Source organism: Phascolarctos cinereus, unplaced genomic scaffold, assembly GCF_003287225.1.
Source record: "Phascolarctos cinereus isolate Bilbo 61053 unplaced genomic scaffold, phaCin_HiC Scaffold_726;HRSCAF=1367, whole genome shotgun sequence".
In the NCBI taxonomy this organism is placed as follows: Eukaryota; Metazoa; Chordata; class Mammalia; order Diprotodontia; family Phascolarctidae; genus Phascolarctos; species Phascolarctos cinereus.
In genome coordinates this window covers 296435389-296458410 of record NW_027556098.1, presented here as the reverse complement: position 1 = coordinate 296458410, position 23022 = coordinate 296435389, and the positions used below count along the sequence as shown (strand labels likewise).

The 23022-nt window shown below is 38.5% G+C and overlaps 2 protein-coding genes across 2 annotated transcripts in view; both read left to right on the top strand.

Annotated features, from left to right (window-relative positions):
• Positions 1-3504: 3504 nt before the first annotated feature.
• Positions 3505-17626, top strand: LOC110215002 (caspase-13-like). The gene is made up of 10 exons (XM_020996171.2): positions 3505-3927; positions 6156-6200; positions 8716-8787; positions 10682-10773; positions 11219-11392; positions 11774-12008; positions 13070-13207; positions 14692-14801; positions 15183-15320; positions 15966-17626. Exons 1-9 carry the CDS (start codon positions 3687-3689, stop codon positions 15279-15281), a joined length of 1206 nt encoding a protein of 401 aa, XP_020851830.1. The 5' UTR covers positions 3505-3686; the 3' UTR covers positions 15282-15320; positions 15966-17626.
• A 4734-nt stretch (positions 17627-22360) lies between these two features.
• Positions 22361-23022, top strand: part of LOC110215005 (caspase-13-like) — a 35485-nt gene continuing 34823 nt past the window's right edge. The window contains 1 exon segment of the mRNA XM_020996175.2: positions 22361-22570. Within this exon segment, the coding sequence (XP_020851834.1) occupies positions 22564-22570 (7 nt within the window). The 5' untranslated portion in view covers positions 22361-22563.

Here is a 23022-nt window from a genome sequence, read left to right as displayed (position 1 = left end):
TGTTTCTGAGGGAAACTGGAGAGAGCTCAGGCAACTCCTTGCTTTCTCTGTGCCATCTTCTCCCAATTTTTTAGTGTCCCAACTTTTCCACATCCCCTCCAACATTCGTTACTTTCCCCTTCTATCATTTTGGCAAAACTGGTCAGTTTTAAAACCCTATCTCAGGGTTATTTTAATTTGCATTTCTCTAATCAATAATGATTTAGAGCATTTTTTCCCATCACTATAATTTGTTTTGATTTCTTCATAAAAAAACTGCCTGTTAATATCCTTTGACCATTTATCAATTGGGAAATGACTTGTATTCTTAAAGATTTGCCAAATTCTTTATGTGTTTTAGATATGAAATTTTTATATAAAATTTCCCCCCAATTTTCTGCTTTCCTTTCCACAAATGTGTTTTATTTTATAAACCTGTTTTAATTTAATGTAATCAAAATGATTATCTTGGCTATCTTTTCCTATCTTTGCTCTCTATCTCTTGTTTATTCATAATTGTTCACCTATCCATAAGTCTGACAAGTAATATGTTCCGTGTTCTAATTTTCTTGCAAAATCCATCATGTATCTATTTTGACCTCATCTTGGTAAATGGTGTAAGATTTAGGTCTATGCCTGGTTTCCATACTGCTTTTCAGCTTTCCCAACAATGTTTTTTTTTTTACCAAATAATGAATTCTTATCACTTTTGCTCTATACATATCAAATTTCTTATCCATGTTATGAAATCATTAAACTACGTGATCTCCAAGAAAGTACTACTTCCCAGGGCATACGCTGCATCAAATTACAAGCTTCTTGCATTGCAGAGCTTTCTACAAAGTCTCTTCTATCCACCTTTCCCTGACTGGAGAAGGAAGAAACACACAGGACCACTCCTGCCACTGAAGATTTAAGGAAAAAAATCCCACCATCCCAAGTCACAAATTTTCTGAGATTAGAGGCCTCCACTGCAGCTTTCTCTGAAGTACCATTCCAAAGGATTTGAGTGCAAATCCCATCTCAGAAACTTACTAGCTGTGGTCCCCTTGTCAAGTCACTTAACCCTTGTTTGCCTCTCTTTAAATGTAAAATTGGGACCATGGAGAAGGATATGGCACACCAATCCAGTACCTTTGCCAAGAAAACATCATAAAAATGGGGTCATGAAGAGTCAGACATGACTAAATGATGTAACAACAATGACAATTCTTGGAGCTTGTATGAATTGAGATACATACACACACACACACACACACACACACACACATTTGTCTCTTCAAGAAACAGTAAAACCATGAATTATGTCCTAGAGGTGACTGACAATTTCACTCATTATACACAGTGAGAAATCAGAGGATTACTACCATTGCTAATGTGCTGTGGGAAAAGTATTTGAAGTATGACTTGACAGTCAGAATTCACTCTGATCAATGTAAACTTGGAAAACAAATTAGTCAATGAGATGTTGGCTTTAATAGGAATCAAGAAATCTAGAATGAGCCCTTACCATGCTCGAGGAGATCTACAGCCTAAGCATTTCAACCACAACTTACTAGACATGTAAAAGCATCAAAATTTGAGCAGAAGTCAACACATATCAATTTTAAGCATGTAGCCACTGTTACATGCAATGGTGCCTTAAAGCTTACACCTTACTTGTTAACATTTGGAAGACAAACATCCTTCCTTGCCTATTCACTTGAGCTTTAGATTTCAAGATAAAGAAGAGGATAAGTCATCATAAACCAATGCGTCTTATTTAGGGAATAGGCTGAAAGAACATTATTGACAAGCAATGGCATAGCTTAAAAAACTGCTAATGGAAAACAAACAAAAAAACTACACAATGTCAAGATCTGTATACAAGTGACAGAATTTGGGGAAAGAACCTTTTGTGGTATGGTCATGTACAAAGATAAGTAGGTGATTATTCCAGTTTAAAACCTCTCTCTCCAGTGTAGAAAGGTTTTTGATATTGAATAATGATAACTTAAATAAAAATTATTTCTAGCAGACTTGCGTCTAAAACATACAATATAGTAATTCTTTTCCTCAGTAAGACTGGGATGTAAGGAGCTTAAAGTGCCACTCACAGGTACTTATATTTCATCCTAGAGGCAATAGGGAGCCACTGTAGTTTTTGACTGGTGAAACAGACAGATGTGTTTTAGGAATATCACTGATAGCAGCAATGAGGTGGATAGATTGGAGAAGTAAGGGATTTGAAGCGTAGAAATGAATTAGGAGGCTCTTGGCTATCCAGATGAGTAGAAGGATATGAGAAAGTGAAGTTTGGGGTCATTGTAGCAATATAGAGCAGGATATAGAGGTGAGCACCTCTGTGGAGGTAGAAACATCAAGATTAGGCAACTGACTGCATATGTGAACTGAGGGAAAAACATAACAAAAATTTACCAATTGCATGCATTCTCTTTGTTGCCAGTGATAGTCTTTCAATCCTCTTCAAGGAAAGTCCTCACTCTAGATCTTGCTTTCTTCAAATATAGCCTAAACAAACAAACAAACAAACAAAATCGACTTTGTTGACCTTAGATACAACAAAAGAGAGAACACTTCAGCTTTCTAATTTTCTGGGTTCTCTCTAAAGAGCTCAAGTGCTGCATATATGGGGCTGCTAGGTGAGGCAGTGAACAGGGTTTTTGGACCTGGAATCAGGGAGAAACATCTTCCTGAGTTCAAATTTGCCCTCAGACACTTACTGGTTGTGTGACTCTGGGCAAGTCACTTTACCCCGTTTGCCTCAGTTCCTCATCCATAAAATGAGCTGGAGAAGAAAATGACAAACCACTCCAGTATCTTTACCAAGAAAATCTCATGTGTGGTCAAGAAGTGTGGAAGGCGACTGAACAGCTTCTTTAGACATACATGTTGTTCCATAAGCAACTACTGTTAGGCTAAATACTGAGGATATAAAGTTTCTTTCAAAGCTCAACACAAAGTCTACCTCCTATCTAGTTCTAGAAATGTTAGTTACAGCAACAGGGAAGAGTACCAAATTAGAAGGATCCCATTATGAGAGGAGACAGGGTGATCTATACTTTAGGAAAGAACTGATCATTGGATCACAGATGCAGAGCTGAAATGGTAGGGGAGGAAACAACGATTTATTAAGCAGCTTGAAATTCAATTCAACTAACTTTTATTAAACCCTACTATGGTAGGCATTGTATAATGCTTTACAAATATTATCTGCGAAAAGTCAGGCGACACAGAGGCAATTTAGTCTAATTTCTATCCTGCATTTTACAGATGAGAAAAGTGAAGCCTATGGAGGTTAAGTGACTTGCCCTAAGATGATACTTGTAATGCCTGTCATAGGTAGGATTTGAATCCAGGACCTCTGATTCTAAGTCACTAGATGGATGTAGTCTGAAGGTTCTGCTGGAAGAAGGAAAATGCAAATATCTGATTGGGGAAGGGTGTGTCATACAGGCTCTCATCCTCTGGTCCCGGCTCCTCCCACCAGGCACAGGGAGTAGTCCAGACAAAAAAAAAGCAAACAGTCAAAAAAAAAAAAAAGACTGGCACCTCAGTCCAATCAAGCTCCTCCTCCCTCCCCTTTCTCAAGTGGTCTAGCAGAAGATGCAAAGGTGCTAGTGCGGTGCTGGGTCTTGGCTCTTACTTGCACTCTCTTTTCTGTTTAGTCCCACTTAGTCTGAGGCAGGGCAGCGGACTGGGCTGAGATGGCCGACACAGTCCGCTGCCGGCTGCTTCTGCACTTGGAGCACCTGACTTCGGGGGAGCTGAAGAAATTCAAGTTGTATCTGGTGAACTCTCTGCCTCGGGGCTCCCTGGAGGAGGCTGATCGCCCAGAACTGGCCGATCTCCTGGTCAATTCTCTTGGGCAGCAAGAGGCCTGGGAGCAGGCTCTGCGCATCTGGCAGAATATGGGCCTGAGGGAGCTGTGGGAGCGAGCCAAGAAGGGTAAGTGCCTGCCTGAGGACTGGGGCTTCCCCCTCCTGCTTGCACAACTTCCCCCTCCCCTCCCCACTCCCGAAGTTCCCTTTGTCCTTCTTTCCTCTCTTCCCTCCATTCTCCCTTGCTCCTTCCTTACTTTCCGTCCTCCCTCTTTCTTTCCTTGGAATTCTCTTCTAGGGCTTCTCCCAAACCATATTTATTATAAGTAGTTTCCCTCTAAAGAATGTAAGCTTTCTTCAGAGCAGGTACTATGTCATTTTTATGTTTGTATCCTCAGCACCTAGCCCAGTGTTTGGCCTGTCAAAGGCACTTAATAAAGGCTTATGGAATAATTTCTGATTTTAGAGTAAGAGGATTCCATTGGGATACATGACACAGGGCTGAGATAGGGAGGGGGAGGTCACCTCTATGTTTTTTCATAAGTCTAGCTGGGAGAAGTGGATTTCAGTTTCTGTTTCCTGATACTGTAGGGGAAGAACATCTGGGCCATGAGGAGAGTTTGCTGGTGGGAAGAGAATGTTCAGACGGTGCCAGTAGGTGGGGGAAGGAATTTAAGAGAAAGGCAGATGGTAGATCTGGGAGAATGGAGTTAATGGAGGAGATTTCAGCTGTGGTCTCAGCTGCTGAAAGGAGAAACAGAGGATGAGGACCAGTGGAGAAAGGAGGAGATGAAATGAATTGGGTCAGGCTTTGATCAAGTATTGTAACTCAGCACAAGGAAAATGTCCCAGGAAGAGAATGATTAGATTACTGAATTTAAGACAATTTCCTGGAGTCTGTGCTGAGTCAGGAGCAAGAATAGAAGTCCTTTTTTTTTTTAATGGGTTCAAAATATTAAGAAGTCAATCAGATGGCAAGGTCAATAGCAAGGATGAGAAAGAATTTCATTCTATTGTTTATTTAATAACTCTTTGTGATCTAATATGGGGTTTTTGTGGCAAAGATATTGGAGTTTCCCATTTTTTTCTCTACCTCATTTTACAGATGAGAAAACTGAGGCCAATGGGGTTGAGTGACTTACCCAGGGGTCACACAGCTAGTAAGTGTCTAAGGCCAGATTTGAACTCAGGAAGATGAGTCTTACTGACTCCGGTCCAGCCCTCTATCTATTGGGTCACCTATCTGCCAAAAATCTTAACGGATCATTATCAAAAAGTCACCCCATAGTCACGCAGAGATTTCAGAGCTGGCCCATACTCTGCACGCTATGCCCATTCCCATCTAGGAGTTGATATTCAGGTACCCTGGATTCGGGAGGAGGGAAGAAACAGGAAATACCACAAAATTGTCATTTAAAGTTCTGAAGTGGAGGGGGCAGCTAGGTGGCCCAGTGGATAGAGCACTGGCCTTGGATTCAGGAAGACCTGAGTTCAAATACAACCTTGATACGTGACACTTACTAGCTGTGTTCCTGGGCAAGTCACTTAACCTCGTTACCTAGCCCCCAAAAAAGTTCTGAAGTGGAGACAGTGAAGTAGGATCTTTGAAACAGTGCTGTGATATTTGGGACCCTATCTCCCACTAGGTTTCTCAGACTAGTTCAACCTTACCAGGAAACAGAGGTCTAAACCACAAGCTCTCTGTGCACTTAAAACTTCCTCTAAGAACGCTGGGGTGTGGTGAACAGTTTTGCCACTTAGTATCAGTGTCCAGTTTGAACATCTGAAGTCAGTCATTAAAAAAGTTAAAAGTCTCCACCTATTCACTTAGAATTCAAAACATGAACCAACAGGATAACAACATTAAGCTAAACTTCTACTCAGCTGGAGATAAGAGGGCCTTAGATCCTTTCCTTTCCTCCACCTGGGCAATGCAGAAGATCTTCCCACTCCCTTGACACCCAGATCAAATCTTTCCAAAAGTCTTCTGTAATCCATTAGGCTGCAGAGATCTCTCCTCCTGAACTCCTAGTTATCTATGTGCCTTTAGTATGGCAGTGCCTGGCACATAGTCAGTGCTTAATAAAATTCTTGTTGCTTAATTGATTCACTGTATCATTTGGTTAACCTTTCAAAGCTTACATATCATATTACTGTGTTTGTATCATTCAACAAGCCTTTATTTGTGGAGTTTGTGGTGCTGAGACTCAGCATATTTCATTCCAATGCCTCAGGGCTGGAACTGAAATCTCCTTCTTAATGTTGTTCTCCAGCTCTGTTACTACTCTCAGCTCCCAACTATCTACTTATACAACAGATAGATCTCTTATTATCTTCTGCTTTTCTTTCCTACAGAGGATCTTGGATTTGTTGCTGCTCCAGTTCTTCCAGCCTCCTCAGGTCAGTAACCACTGTCAATGTATAAGTCTAGGCTGGGTTAGCTGTTTTATTTGTTTTTGTTTTTGTTTTTCCATCTGTCATCCTGGACTCAGATTGTTTAGTGATGGAGTCCCATCAATAAAATTTAAGAGGATGTGTTGCAGGAACCTGGACTATTTCCCCAACCCTTGAGTGAATTAAAATCTTATGGGTTATAGCAGATAATATACCTACTAGAAAGGCAAAATGGAAAAATACTGGCTGTGCCCTTGTTTAGTAATAGGGTGAAATAGTTGGACCTACACTGTATTGATCGTAAAGGTAAATAGAGAATTGCTGGAATTTTAAGGAAAATGACACGATCAGATCTGCGCTTTAGGAATGTCACTTTTGTAGTAGTATGGTAGATGTAAAGGGAAAAGATTTGAAATGAGATGCTAATAATTAGGAGGCTAATAGAACAGGAGAGAGGTACTGTACTCTCAAATCCAGTGACACTGACCTAGCTTTTTCCAGGAATAAGACACTCCATCTCTAGCTTCTTGGAATTTTCTCTGGCTGTCCCCCATGCCCGGAATACTCTTCCCTCATCATCTCCTCCTACTGGTTTCCCTGGCTTGCTTTAAGTTCTAACTAAAATATCATCTTTTACACTAAGGTTTTTCTGACACCTCTTAATGCTAGTGCCTTCCCTTTCTTAATTATCTTCTACTTAGCTTGTGTGTAGCTCATTTGTACATATTGGTTTGCTAACTTCCCCAACTAGATTATGAATTCTCTGAGGGAAAGGACTGTCTTTTGCTTTTTTGTGTGTGTCCTCAGTGCTTAGCATAGTGCTTGACATATATGGACACATAATACATTTTTATTGATCAATTCATAAATATTCTTATATACATATGTATAATATGGACATGCAGTACACACGTAAACCCTGGAAATATATGAAAATATACATTTACACCAATATATACAAGTTCACTCATGGGCTCCCAGAAAGCCATTCCAAGTTCTAGGTACTTTGTGGTTCATACTATTTTGCAAACTATAGCTTTTGACTCTTCCATCATCAGTGGAGTTTGCTTTTACTAATCATCAAAATTACATACTTACTTTATATCAAAATCACTCAAAGAAGTAAGGTAGAGTAAGTACATCAAAAATGTGGCCCTCAGGTTGCATGCAGCCCACAATACTCTGAATACAGCTTGAAACAGATTAAAATGGTATTAGAAAATATTTAAGTAAATAAATGAAAATCTAACAAAATATAGATATTATATTTTAAAATCAAGCTGTAGAGATCCTTATGTACAGATTAGTTGCCTCCATTTCTATTTGAGTTTAACACCACTAATGGAGAGGAATTCATTCTCCTACAAACACACATCCTCAGTCAGAAGAGTAGAAATGCCAAATAATTGTACATGGCATATATACACATGGGGACATATTTGATCAGAGCACATGTATTGAGGGTAGTCAGCATTACCAATGCTAAGACCTACTTGTGTCTTCTGGATGTATCACTGATAGATGTAGTACTACTCTCTGCCAGATCCCCCCTGTCTGGTGCCATGTCTTCAGGGCACCTTAGTGAGTAGCATAGTTCCACTTTAGCTGATTTTCAACTCTCCAGCTATCATTCTGGCTACCTAATACAGTTTGGCCACGTAATACAGCATCTAGGTGGCACAATGGATAGGGTGCCAGACAGAAGAGAGTCACTAAATGGAAGAAATCCTCTGACTCTTAGTAGTCTTTTCCCTCTACCACCCCCGACAGTGTCAAAGCCATAATTGAACCCAGATCTCTCCTGACTCTGTGTCTAATGCTGCATTTCTAGAGTTGCTTTTCTCTTCTATTACTGCTTTACCCTTACACCTTTCATTGTGCCCCCCCCAAAAAAATATAGCATAAAGTAACAAGAACATGAGGCATACACAGAATCTACTCTTTCTCCAGCCTGTAAAAATATTGTCAATATGGTTAGGATCAGTTTATGTCATCCTTGCCTCTGACGTAGCAGCCATTATAATAAACTCAGGTTCTGAAATTCCCTGGGGAATTGTAGAGTGTGCAGGGGGGCAGGAGAAGATCTTGGAGATGGGGGATAAGGGATGTCTAATTATCACAAGCCCTTGAACTCAGACTATAGTAATACAAACTCTCAGGGGTGATATGCCCTTGCTAGGTGTTTTTTTTTCTTTTTTTTTGTGGGGGGCGGATTTAATCTCACTTTCTCTTCTGGGCCTCGGAGAATTGCTGCTTCATGATTCCTCATGAACCATGGTTGATCCATAGACAGGGCTTGGTTTTCATTTGCGATTTTCTGGTTTCCCTGTGGGATTTGTAGTTACTTCTTTCTACCCTTATGTTCCACATCAAGGGCTAAAGATTTTGTGTCTTAAATCCTGAGAAGAAAAATCTCCATATCCAAAAAGAAGTCCGGTCTGTGAGGGGGTTAACACATTGAGAAGAAGGTGCTTCAGAGGAAAATTTTCTCACAAACCTGACACCTTGTTCCTCTCTACAGGATCCCAGACAGGACAACTACTAGCTGTATCTAAAGTTGAAGTGTTTGAGAAAAATTCTCCTTCCTCTCCAGGTAACCAACGACAAAAAGTGTGCCCTGGGGCCATTTTCTGCTCAAAGTAAAACAAAACTAACAAAAACAAAATGAACAAGCCAACAAACAACCCCAAAGATAAGGATTACACAGATAATGGAGAGTTCTTTTTGGGAGCTCAAATTCTCCACCATCAAATCAAGCAAAGAATTATTAAGGAAAGGTGGTAGGGTTAGGGGTCAGATAAGAGTGGGAAAATTGCCTTTCATTCTTGGTGCTAAGAAAAAAACCTTTTTATCTCCTTGTCTGGTATAGAGATACATAGAAAGCCCCAAGACATAGCCACTAGGGGAGGGTTGTAGACAGTTCTCATTCACAATACCTGGAACACCAAGAGTGGGTGAGTCAACCAGGACAAAAAGCCATGATTTGGCTATATGAGTTTGCTGTAATTCTCCATGTTATACCTATTTTCTTTCTACATATTTTCTTCTTCCTCAGGAGTAATTCTTTTCCTTTGGCCAAAGTTTAAGCTTATGGTTCACCATAAGCTTACTGTTTTCCCCATTTGTAATCACACACTTTAATTCTCCCTGTTGTCTCTTTCTCCAATCCCAGCTGATATGTCCCGTATTCCTATATTTACCTTAATCCTACTTACCTCCAATCCTGCGCCAGATCTGCCTTCACCTTCTACTATGCTGTCTGGATTGTGTGTTCTATTATTAACGTCCTTAAAAACAAAACAAAACAAAACAAAACACAACATATCTTTTCCTTTCTCACTCCTTTCATCTTTTGGTACTCACTGAGATCTATCTCCATTCTGATGACAATGATTGCCAGAATGGATTCCTCACTTTCCCTTTACCGTCTGCAGTTGCTGTCTTTGCAGCAATAACTTAGTAACCTGAAAGAATGCTGTGAAAAGTTGCTGTTGTTCTCTTTATGGCCTTTTTTCTCAACTCTCACCCTTTTGCAGGCATTTGGTACTATCACCTTCTACTGGATTTTCTCTTTTCTTTTGTTTTTTATGACTACACTTTTTGGATTCTCCTTCTACCTTTTTGATCTCAATCTCCTTTAATGGATCTTCATCCAATTCAATTTCTAATGGTGGGTGTCCCCCAAGGCTTTGCCTTGCACCTTATTTTTCTTTAATCTCTACTTTATTAGTGATATTATCAGTTTTCCTGGACTCTCTTATCATTTCTAAACAATTGATTCTCGGACCTTTATAACCAGCTCTACTTTATTTTTTTCCCCCTTTAACCAACCTCTCTTTTCTGAACACCAGTCCCACTTCTCTACTTGCCTATTTGCAATTTCTATGAAGAAGTGTTTTAGGCATCTCAAACTAAACATATCTAAAACAGAATTCTTTGTATTTCTTCCCATACTCTCCCTTCTTGTGAACTCTCCTATTGAAAATATCACAATCTTCCCAGTCATCCAGGTTGGAAACTGGTATATTCCTCTGCTGCATATTCTTACTCACCCCATGTGTCCAAATCACTTGTCAATTCTTGTTATTTCTGTCTTTACAACATCTCTCATATATATTATCTTATTCTCATTGACAAAGCCAAAACCCAGCTCAAGTTCTTGTCCCCTCTCACTGGGACTATTGCAATTTTCTTCTACTTGGCCTCTCTGCTCTAAGTCTCTCACCACTCCTATTCATTCTTCACAGGGATGTCAAAGCTCCTTAAAGAAATGTACCGTTTTTGTGTTATTTCCTTTCTTTATGTCCTCAGGGCTTAACATAACATTTGTCTCAAAGAAAGCACTTAATAAATGCTTGTTGATTGATTGAATTCATGAAAATGAAAACTTATAAGGCCTTTTACTAGGGCACAAGAGGACCATAGCATATAGTAGGGATTCTCATGCAAGCAATATTAAATATCACAAGGTATCTTCTATTTTGTAGCTCCTCAGGCAATCCAGGCCAGTGCCACAGATACACTCAAGCTTTGCTCCCGTGAAGACTTCCTAATGCTAAGGAAGAAGATGGCAGGACAGGTGCTATGTATACTTTTTTCACTGGGGTGAAGGGAAGAATGGCTTGGTAACTCACCCAGTTACACAAATATGTGATGCTCTTGTGGGAAGGGGATCTTTTCTACAGCTACCTTAATGATTATGAGACATCAAAGAGCAAAATCTTTCCAGTTCCCATACCAGATTTCTTGCTCCTTTTTTTCCCAGTTGCTAAGCAAAGCCCACATTTTTGTCCAAGATCTTGCAATGAACACCCATACCCCACTCTGGATTTCTGATTTCTGGTACTTCCTTCTTCTGTTCCCTATGTCTAACACCATTTCTATTTAAGACAGTGTTTACATGGTGACATCCCAAAAATGTTGAGGAAGAAGGCTATCATACTATCATCCGAGCAACCTGTCTTTGTCTTTAAATTGAAAGTGTCTGGGGAGGACTCATTCACATTCATATTCATCCCCTACAGATATACCCAGTGATGGAGAAAGAAGCCCGCACACGTCGGGCTCTCATCATCTGTAACACGGAGTTTAACTGGCTCCCTCAACGGAATGGGTCTGAATATGACATCAAAGGCATGAGTGACCTTCTTGAGGGTCTGGGTTACAGGGTAGATGTTGAAGAGAATCTCACAGCTTTGGTAAGTATAGAGGCAAGCCCTTTCATGCTCCAAAAGTTATAGAAAATCCCTGTCCCAGGAAATGCAGAAGTTTATTCCAAGGGCCAAGTGAACTCAGATTTGCACCCAGAGAGTTCAGCTTCATTGAATATACCATTTTACAGAAGGAAGTTAATAAATCTTTACTTTGGATAGTCTTTTGTGGATTTGATGAGACAACTCTCCTCCCCCGACACTTCCCTAAAGTGCTGATTTTGGAATGTTTCCTTAAAATGTAGCTTGAACCTTCCTTTCAGTTCAAAACATCCATTTTACCCCTAAGATACAGCTGTTCTGAGTGTTCATATTACCAGTTTCTTTGACTATACGTTCTTAGATCAGCCAATCTAGACTTTCTATTAGGAAATGGAGTCAGTGCTGCAGCGATTTGCCTCCTGTCCAGACCACCAGACATCTGATAGTACTTTTCTGATACTCATGTCTCATGGTGTGCCAAGTGGCATCTGTGGGAAGGATTACAGAAAGGAAGCCTCCCAGATTCTTCCTGTTAACAGGATCTTCCAAATTTTCAACACTTCCAACTGTCCCAGTTTGAAGGACAAGCCCAAGATTATCATCATTCAGGCTTGCCGAGGGGGTGAGTATGGATGGGTCTTAGTGCAGAGTATAATCATTCAAGGCGCTTCATCTTCTGTAAGATAATCTGCACATCTCAATTATTATAGACTTCAACTGTGATGGAAAAATACACAATGCCACCAATAGATATGCTTTTCTATGGAAATTCCTTTAGTGTCCTGATACTCATCCTGGTAATAGGTTTGGTGAGTTCAGGAGCAGTTGCCTAGATCATTTGAAATGTCCTCATCTACCACTTCTTGGTAATGAGTGTCAGTCATTCCCCTTTTGTCACCTTGGCTGTCTAAAAAGCCAAGAGAGGTGGTATGGTTTAATGGAGAGAGTGGTGGACCTGGATTCAGGAAGTCTTTGGTTTAAATTAAGGGGCAGTGGAATGATCAGTGAATTTGGCATAAGAGGATCCAGATTCAAATCAAATTCTATACAAAGCCATCTCATTTAGGAAATGGTTATAACTCCTAAGGCAGAGTTGAGTTTACTCTTGTAGTATCAGGGAAAGAGTACTGATTCTGGAGCCAGAAGACTTCATTCTAAATCCTGCCTCTGATACTATGTGACTGTGAGCAAGCTTAAACTTTTTGGGTCCTAGTTAATTCCAATTTTAAAACAAATGTGTTGTTCTAAACTGTCTCTGAGTTCCTGTAGATCTTGCCTTTGACACACAACCATGCTAGTTTATTAAAATCTCAATGCTGCTGTTTCTTATTCTATAAAATTGGAGAGATGTAGCACTTGTTGTGAGACTTCAATGAAGTAATATATGTAAAATATTTTGCAATGCTGAAAGTGCTATAGAAAAGTTACTATTACTATGATCTTGAGAAAATCCATATCAACTGTAGAAGAAATGTGTTCTAAGGGGGGGTTGCGTGTGTGTGTGTATATGAGAGAGAGAGAGAGAGAGAGAGAGAGAGAGAGAGAGAGAGAGAGAGAAAGAGAGAGAGAGAGAGGGAGAGAGAGAGAAGGTATAAGAATTGTTAGTGCCAGATGCTAGCTCAACATTTGAGGATGCTTGTCTCTGTTCAATGTATATTAACCCCAAATCTCATGTTTCTGCAGAGAATTCAGGTATTGTTTGGGTCAGTGATTCGGAAGTACCCTCTGCAGAGAGCTGTACCCAGGACATCTTTGAAAGTGATGCTCTCTGTAGGGCCCATGTGGAGAAGGACTTCATTGCTTTCTGCTCATCAACTCCAAGTAAATGGCTCCTGGGCAAGAATTTTGTAATAAGGGCCTCCCAGTGCATAATCTCCACTCATCTAGTGCAAAATGGAAGAAGAAGCCATGTTTGTTAGGGATTTGGTGGAGGATCATATGATAAATGTAGGATTCTTGGTTTTTCTAGCCCTTTTCCAGAAAACCTCATTGATTTTTTCCAGTTAAATTTTATGTACATTTTCCCATACACATTCTTCTATCACTGTCATTCAGTAAGGCTTACTGACTCACAACTTATTGTTTATAAAACACCTTCCTATATGGCAAAGCTCTTAAACGTAAAATAATTTGCAATTTGTGTAGGCAAAAAATAGATATCAGCAAATTAAAAAACAAGCAGGATGACAATTTTGGAAAGACAGATTAATCAAGTTTATAGTATATTTATTAAGAAGAAAAGCAAAGAAAGCCTTGTCAAATGGAATTAGAGAAGTGTTCCTATATATAACCATAAGGACTATGGCTTGGTGTAGAGTAAGAGGGGGAAGAGGTTATAGGCTCATGTGCCAAGGTTGCTGCATTTCCTAACATCTCATTCCCAAATATATTCTTCTGGAGAACAGAGTGCCTCTTTTGAGAAAGAAGAAATTGTAATTTGTAGTGAAAAAAGGCCAATAAGAAAGCTATATTATTGAAGAAATTGTCCTTGGGGCAAGAAGAACTAGCCTAATGCCATTTATTCATTCATTCATTTACCTATTATTAAGCTTCTACTATACTTCTTTTTCTGGAAGTTGCCTATTTGATTCTCCTTCTTCATTATGACAAGGCACAAAAGGTCCCTAGCTTATAGAATCTAGTGCCAGCTTAATTTAGGCTCTCTTTACATCTAGCTTGGACTATTGTAATGCGTTCCTAACAAGTGTCTCCATTCTCTCTCTTTCCAATGAATCCTTTACACAGCTCATCAGTTGCTCCTCATTTTTATCACTTGTACCCAGAACAAGATCTTGTAGGTAGCAAGCACTTAATCAATGCTTCCTTAATCAAATTTCCTAAAAGGCAAAAGACATTGACCCTTAGCCTTGCCTTTAAGGCTCTCCGAAATGTTTGCTATGGAGCATTTGGCCCTAATTTCACTCCATGCCTCTTTTTTGCCCTTTCATCTTCTAGATAAGCTAAACAAATAGTACTCTGATATCATCTTCCCTCCTTTCCTGTATTGCCACTGTTGAAATACTTATACTGTTTCAGAACTCACTTTAAGTGGCAATTCCTCTGGGAAACCTTCTTTAATCACCTTTCCCCAGGTGAAAATATTCTCTCCCTTTATAGCAATTTTATTAAATCTCTTCTTTGCCCTTATTATATGCTACCTTTTTACTTCCTTAAGTTAGTTTGTATCTAATCTTCTCTTTTGGATTGTAAATGCCTTGAAGAAAGGAAATGCTTTATTTTTCATCTTTGAAATGTCTTGTATATATCAGATGTCTAATGCCTGAAAAATTGAATTCAATTCCCAGATAATATGTCTTGGAGAAACATCCACAAGGGCTCTCTCTTCATTATCCAATTAATTCATTACTTCAGAGAGTATGCTTGTTGCAATCACCTGTATGATATTTTCTGCAAGGTAAGATAATCAACACATCGTAGGCTTTTATCTTAGTGCTTTACAAGCCCATTTCTGTCCCTCTTTATTCTCCATTTTGCCCTTCTGCCTTGTTAAGCTGTGAAGGTCATTCCTAAGCTGGAAGACCTAGGTCAGACGCAGCCTGACCTGTCATAAATCACAATAGCCACGGGCCAATCAGTTCTTCATCTTCTCTTCCTGTCCTATAGCAACCTGTATCAGTGGTCAACAATTTCGGGCAAGAATCGAGGACAACTTCAGCTCCTCTCTTCTCCTGGGAGGCTAGCAAATGGGAAGGGAGATTTGTTTGGCATCATATTTTCCTTGGTTCTGGTACTTAGGAACATTTTTTTTTCACAAAACTTATCTCTTTTTGTTTAGGTCCAGAATTCATTTGAGACCCCAAAGTTGAGTGTGCAAATGCCAACCATTGAAAGAACAACATTAACAAAGTATTTCTATCTTTTCCCGGGCAATTAAAACTAGTAGGCATCAGCAACAGTGGCGGTTGCAGCTCAGGTAAATTACACTAATGTAGGAGGTATAACATTTTCCATCTTCAGGTCTAATTTGAATAACAGAAAGAAGTGCAAAATGGCAGTAGTTTTGGTGAATAATGTATAACTTTCTCCTTGGATCCTTTTTTAACTCTTAACATGTCCTTGCCCTGACTGTATAAATGGAGAAGGTGATGATCAGGCCAATAGAAGCCTAGCCAGAGCATTCTTTTGTCCTGGATGATAATAGTGCTTCAGAGTTCTTCTCTTGTTTTGATCTTGAATATACTCATATTAATGATATTGCAGTAGAAGGACCATTTTTAGGACTGAAAGTTAACTTATGACACCCTTACTATGAAGTCAGTTATACCTTTTATTATAGCAAGTACCAGTCATATCTCTTTTCCTAAATTGTACCCCATAGCATTTCAATGCAAGGGTATTCCTCTATCTGAGCATGTTGAGATAGAACTTGGTGTTTTTGGTAGGTTTCCAATTCAGATTATTCTGGGTCTTTCTTCCCATTAATTTGATTAGTAAATATTGGGGGATATCTAGGAATCATGCTTTTGTGGCTATGTCCTTTACTACAAGGGTTGGGCCTGGGCTAAGGATTAACTGTGGTAGCACCCTTTTTCATGTTGTATTTCTTTCTTTTCTCTAGGAAGTTACAGGTGACGGAATACTTATATAACTTCTTCCTCTTTTTCATCATGGGGATTGTTGACATCATATTGTCTGATTTTTCTTTAAACAGTCCGATAAATACAAAACCAAATAATTTGTCAGCCTTTTGGGTTCTTTACTAGGTAAAAGCATTTCGCCCAGGAGAGATTTCCAAGAATGTTCAGCAGTTGTCTGAGCAAGACGGTGGTACAGAATATTCTAGCTTTCCTAGTATAATACTATTGAATTTAATTCAGTAACTGTTTATGAGCAGCTGCTCCCTACTCAGCCCCTGGTTATGGACTATGGAAGATACAAGAGAAGTGGAAAACTCAGTCCCTGCCTTTTAGGAGCTTATGGTTTTGTTGAAGATATAAGATATATACACAAAAACCAAATAAAGAAGATTACAAAATCCTTCCTCTGCTGTTCGCCACTTTACAGTCAATCTGAATTCTCTCATTTTACAAATGAGAAAAAATGATTTGCTCAAAATCACACAATAACAACCTCTCTGGGACATTTTTTCTTTATCTGTTACCTGAGAGGGTTCAATTTGTTGATCTCGAAAATCCCTTTCAGATCTGCTCAGAAAATCAGCTATGCTCAGAAGTGCTTCTGTGTACAGTATTGTAAATTCACTACATTCAGTACTGTGTGCCTGGCACGCAGCAAGTCCTTAAAAAATGCTTGTTGTAAATGAGTCACTAACAGCTTCCTCAAAAGAATGCTATGTAGCAGGTTCCATTATTATTCCCATTTTATAAGTGAGAAAATAAAGTCATTCTGTATTGTTTCTGAAACAATCCTTTTTAGGGATATCTTATGATTTATTTTCCTAGTTATTATAGGGAAACAGGTTTAAAATAATATGATAAATGGGAAAATTTCAAGATTCTTTGAAAATGAATCCTTATCTTTAATGAATACGTGAATGTAGTTTGGACTAACCTTTCTTATCTCTGTCTTTCTTGTGCTGGCTTATCCTGTAGTTCTTGTACCTAAAACAAAAACCTTAATCAGTCTACTCCAGGTTGAAGGCTAGTTGCTGGCTCATACATAGTCTGAAGAATATTTGGTTTAGCAAGGCTGCCAGCATGTGGCAGTTTGGGAATAATGGTGAAAGTGCTGGATTAATCATCCAAGAATCTGGTTTCAAAAATTTGTGGTCTCTTTCTTACTACCTGAGAGATTTTGACCAAGTCCTTTTATCTCATTGAAATTTAATTTTCTCATTGTAAAATTAGGTGGCTGTAGTAGATCTCTTCTCAGCTCCTTTCCAACTGTAAATCTTATGGTAGAATTTTTAGGTCCTTCTAATACCTGTTCCCTAATTTTCTGAACTGGTGGTCTGAAGACCATTGCTGACAAAGACATTTTCTTAAAAAGGCCACCCCCCCCAAAAAAAAACACTGGAAACTCTGGGAATCACATCATTCTCGAGGCCATATCTTTGAGGTCACATCCTACACCCTACCTGGTGATTTCTATGCCTCCAAGCACTTGCAGCTTTGACCTTTTCTGGCTTCCTGTATTCAAATGATATTTCTCTAGCTATACCCACAGACTGGTAGCATCATGTAAGAAGAGCAGGGCTAAAGCTTAAAGTGAACTAAATTTGGTTCTAGACAAGAATAAAAGTTTTTTTTTCTATACGTATCTATCTGTCTGTTTTAGCTATGTGTTGTACAACAGAAGGATGAAAGAAGATATAGGACTAAAGATAAATGTACATGAAAGAGATTGATAATTGATAAAAAGAAGTCAGAACTATTGGTGATTTTTGTTTTCATTTTCTCTGTCAACAAGAATTATCTTCAGGATGCAAAAGATTACACAAACATGGTCAAAAGGAATTTGAAATCTAAAATAAGTGAGAAGATAAAACTATCTGGTTGCCTTTGATGAATTCAGTTAATCAGGTTTTGAAGAATTATTATATGTAACAGTATAATAAAATAAATGGTGGGTATAATTGTTGATCTTTGAAAAATCATGTAGAAAAAGAGAAGGGCAATTACTATTTTACTTTTCAAAAGAAGATAAAGTGTGGAATCTTTGAAATATGGGCTGGTGACTATGATTTTGATCCCTGCTAATATTCTAGAATTCATTGAAAGGAAGATTTATAAAAATGTGAAAGACAAATAATCATAACTAACAACCAGCCCAATGGTTTCACAAAGAACAGGTAATGGCAGATGACTACCCTCATATCCATTATTCATAGGGTTACCACACTGATATATCTAGTAGACTTAGTATATTGAAAGGGAATACTTAGGCTATTAGCAAAACATTAACAGTTTTCATTGTGGACAACATGGAGAGATGCAGCATAGCAGATCGCAAAATAGATGCATTCAGAACTGATAGAATGGCTCTCTGCAAAGAGTTACAAGGAAAGAGGGGACAAGTATTGAACTTTTATTAGGCAAACTATGAAATTCAAATGATTGCAGTTGAAAGGAAAACAGTAACTCAAAATTCAAGCAAAAAGGGTTGCAATAAACTCTGCTTTCTCACTTAACCCTTTTTGCCTTAGTTTCATCATCTGTAAAATAGCTGGTGAAGGAAATGGCAAAACACTCCAGTGTCTTTACCAAGAAAACTGCAAAAGGGGTCACAAAGAATCTGATACAACTGAAGAATGACTAAAAAACAGCAACAAACTTTACTTAATATGAATGTTTCTACAAAGGAAGGAAAATTCTCCAGATGTGGGATTCAGGATCAGGTTCAGTATACAATAAATAATAAACCTGCTTCCATATGAGGGCTTTGTCCATCATTTGGTTTTACTTCTATATTATAAAAGGTCATACAGATAGAAACTTAAATATTTGGGACTAAATCCAAATCTTCTTATTTCAACTCCAGGATCTTTCTGCTATACTACACTTTCATATTCTCACCCCATCCCTAAATAATAAAAAATTTCCCTCTTGCTCACATGTCACAAATCTATCTCTAATGATAACCAAGGACTGCAAGAAGGGAATCTCTGATTGTTCTATGACCTTCCAAAGTTGAAATTAAACAGATTTTCTCAATGCACAATTCTAATGTAAGTAAAATTTTTCTCACTATTTCATACATACTACTTTCTGTCACATAAATCCTTTTGGAAATCTATCTATTCACCATCTTTTGTAAACACAATATTATTTAAAGCATTCTCTTCATGAATTTAATTCCCCAGTGTTATAATCTGAAGGGGTAAGCAGTGAATGAGAAAGCAGTATCTCATTATCTTCCAAAAGATAGGAATAACTTGGAATAGGTCCTGTTCAGAAAAGCCTGAACAATAGCTCCCTTATAACTTCTGAATTTGTCTGGAATTATGAGCTATCATAGGAGGAAGTAGTAACATTAACAAAAACAACAATGACAAAACTTGCTCATATTTATGTTATAGAAGTTTTCTTACCTCTAAACTATGAATTAGGTAGTTTTGTGTAAGCATACTAAATTTACACATAAGCCTTGCATCAGAGTCTCTCAGGTTACAAAAGGCCCAAATATCCTTTGGGGAATTTTCTCTTTCTTTTGATTTATAGTTCCCACCAAAGAAGTTTGAGAAAAAGTAAGTATGGTCCTATCTAATGTGGTAAGATTTATTTTCCACTTGCAGATATACATTTTACTCTGTGTGTGTGTGTGTGTGTGTGTGTGTGTGTGTGTGTGTGTGTGGTGGGGGGAGGATGGAGGAAGCAGAAGTGGAGTCCAGACCTATGATTTCTTCAAAGTGGGAAATTCCCTCTTATGGCAACTCTGGAAAGGAAAGAGCATTGATAAAACATTTCTTAGAAAACTATGGAGAAATTAAAAAAAAAGTTCAGAAGGAGACGAACAAATAGATAAAATCTGTCACTACTTAAATCTTATATGCACTTAAAAAACTATATGGCAGAAATGCATGGTTTTATGTGCAATATTTTTTTTGGCTCTTTATATATTGAAATGTTTAGGTTTATTGGTGATTAAGTCTATAATATAATATAAAGTAATAAAAAAGACTCTTACTACCAATGCAGACCAGTAAGTAATCCTTAATTTATAGTCTTTGAAAGTTCTCTGGGGCACTGAGATGTTAGGCGAATTGCCTATCGTCAAAGATATATAGTATGTGTCACAGTTAGGACCTCAGGTTTTCCCTGATTCTAATTCCAACTCCCTCTCCATGGCACCACATGGTTTCTCAGAATTATACAGAAGGAAATTTAAAGAGAGGAAAGACAAACATAGGTCTTGAAGTGAATGACCATTAGTGCCAAACATGGATATAAACCTCTAGAGTCACAATATCAAATAATCATCCCTCATAAGTATTATTGCCACTATTGCCTCTCTCATGCAGGAGAAGGGAAAGGGAGAAAAAGTTCCATAATTAGGACTGACAGGACCACAGCAGTAAGGGGAAGAGGTGTGCCAAATGAATCTTGGGATGTTTCTTGAGCATCCATGATCAGCAAGATTGGGATTGAAGGGATGCTTCTCGAGAAACACAAGAAAAAGCAGAGACTGACATAAGCAGTGCACTAGTCAAGAACATTAAGATGGAACGGAATTCAAAAGGAATCCTGGTAATTCCAGACCAAGCCAAGAGGTTTCACTACACTCCAGTATATCCTGAGAGGGTAGAAGATCTCAATTCTGTCCTGTGAAAACACACTGAAAGGAGTCAAGGAACTAATTAACTGTTTCTTCCCATTTCCTCCTCCACCCACCCCACCCCCACCCATTACACTGAGGGATAATTTCCTCACCCTTTCCTAAGTTTTGTTGGAAGATTTCTATTCCATCCTTTTATCTAGGAAGATTTAGAAAGATTTGTACTCATTTGTGTATGGGTTCAGAGAATGACTACTACTTTATTCTTTCCCTTGTTATTTACATACACAGTTAATTATTTGCCATTGTATTAATACCTCTGGACTGGACTGGTAATAGACTGTGGTGTAGTGGATCAGCTCAGGCTGTGATTTACATAAATGATTACCTTAATCAGTCACACTGAAACAGGAGAAATAGCCAGGGGCTCCAGCACCAAAGTTATCTAAAGACTTCTAGTATTTTATGTTCATATATCTTGAAATGAACATGCACCACATATCTTGCAACCTCAGTTTTCTTCATCTGTAAAATTTTTGTTGAAGTAGATGATTTCTAAGATCCCTTTTTTCCTCTTCATGCTATGATTTTATAAAAAAAAAATCACTTAATTTCCCTACCAACTTAAATGGGAGGCAGAAGGTGAAAATATCTTAGCACTTATACACATAAGGAAAGTGAGGCTTGTAAAGGATAACCTTTATTATTATTTATTATCAAACAGCCAATATGATCTAGACATTTTGAACTCATTTAGGACTCTTTTTGCCATGCAATATTATGTATTAAGCAAAGATGTGACCAGGAGGTGAGACTAAATGTTGTCTTTGGAGATCCTGTACCTAGGACAGACTTTCCCCTGACATTGGAGGTCAGCTAAGTGGTACAGTGGATAAAGCTCTAGTCTTGCAGTCAGGAAGATGTGAGTTCAAATTTGGATTTAGATACTAGTTATGTGACCTCTGAGTAAGTCATTTAAGCCCTGCCTCAGTTTTCTCAACTGCGAAATTGGGGTAATAATAGCTTCTAACTCACAGGGTCGTTTTTAGTATCAAATGAGATAAATAATATTTGTGAAGCTCTGGCACATAGCAGGCTCTCATTAAATACTTGTTCCCTTCAATATCTATATCTATATCTATATCTATATCTATATCTGTATCTGTATCTGTATCTGTATCTGTATCTGTATCTATCTCTATCTATCTATCTATCTATCTATCTATCTATCTATCTATCTATCTATCTATCTATCTGTCTATCTATCTATCTATCATCCTGTCCAACTGCAAAATTTTAAAGATGATAAAAACTGAGGTTGCGAGATATATGGTGCACATTCATTTCAAGGTATATGAACAAAAAATACTCAAAGTCTTTAGGTTACTCTGGCTCTGGAGCCCCTAGCTATTTTTCCCAAGTCCAGTGTGAGTTGGTAATGTAATCACTTACACAGATCACAACCTGAGCTGATCCAATACATCACGGTCTCTTACTGGACCAGGCAAGGGGTATTAGTTCAATAGCAAACATTTAAGTGAGTGTGTAAACAGCCAGGAAGAGAATAAAATAGTAGTCATTCTCTGCCTTTCTGAAGAAAGAGAGTTTGGGAGGGGAGAAAGAATTGGGAGACTGAGACAAAGTTCTAGACAGAAACAAAGAAGTAAAATATTAAAAAAAAAAAAAAGGGAAGGCAAAAGGAGAGAAAGAAAAAAAGAGGGAGGAAGAGTATTAGAGAAAGGGAGGGAGTAGGAGGGAGGTAAACAGAAAGTGAAAGGGTGAAAGAAGGGGGTGGAGATGACAGAACCTGCAAGAACTTTGACAAAATCAGAAGGAATTTCCTGGCAAAAGCAATAGTTTCTCAACTGACCATCATCCCCTCCTCTTCCTAGAGGAAGTTCTTAGTAACTTTCGATATCCTTTGACTAAATTGCTTTCAGACCTGGCGTGAAGTAGAACAAGGGGAGCAAATCTGAGCGGTCATGGCTGGTAAGTAAGGGGACTTTAACCGGCTGTAAGTTCAGATCCTGGGGCAAGGCCCCTCAGGATCTTATACCCCACTCTATTTCTCCTTGATTTCACTTTGAAGGAGGAAGAAAATCAGGGAGGGAGATAGCACGGAGCTCTCTGAGACAAATTGTTTTCATTTCACTCTGCACTTCCTTGATCTAAATGGGCCTCTGTTCTTAGAGACTGGTGAAGATGAACCAAGGCCTGCTGAAAACCAGGGAGAGGCTAATTCCCATCTCCCAGCTTCGGTGAAACAAAAAGGAGAGGGGGGCTGGGATTGGTTATCGCTGCCTTGAGGACATTCTTGGGCTTTCACTCCAAATTTTCAAATGCTTTTCTGTTTTCATCGTATTAGTCTCCTCTTCAAAGAATTTCACCAACACTGTTGCTCATCATATAAAATCTAATTTCTTTTACCTTTTGAGACTCTC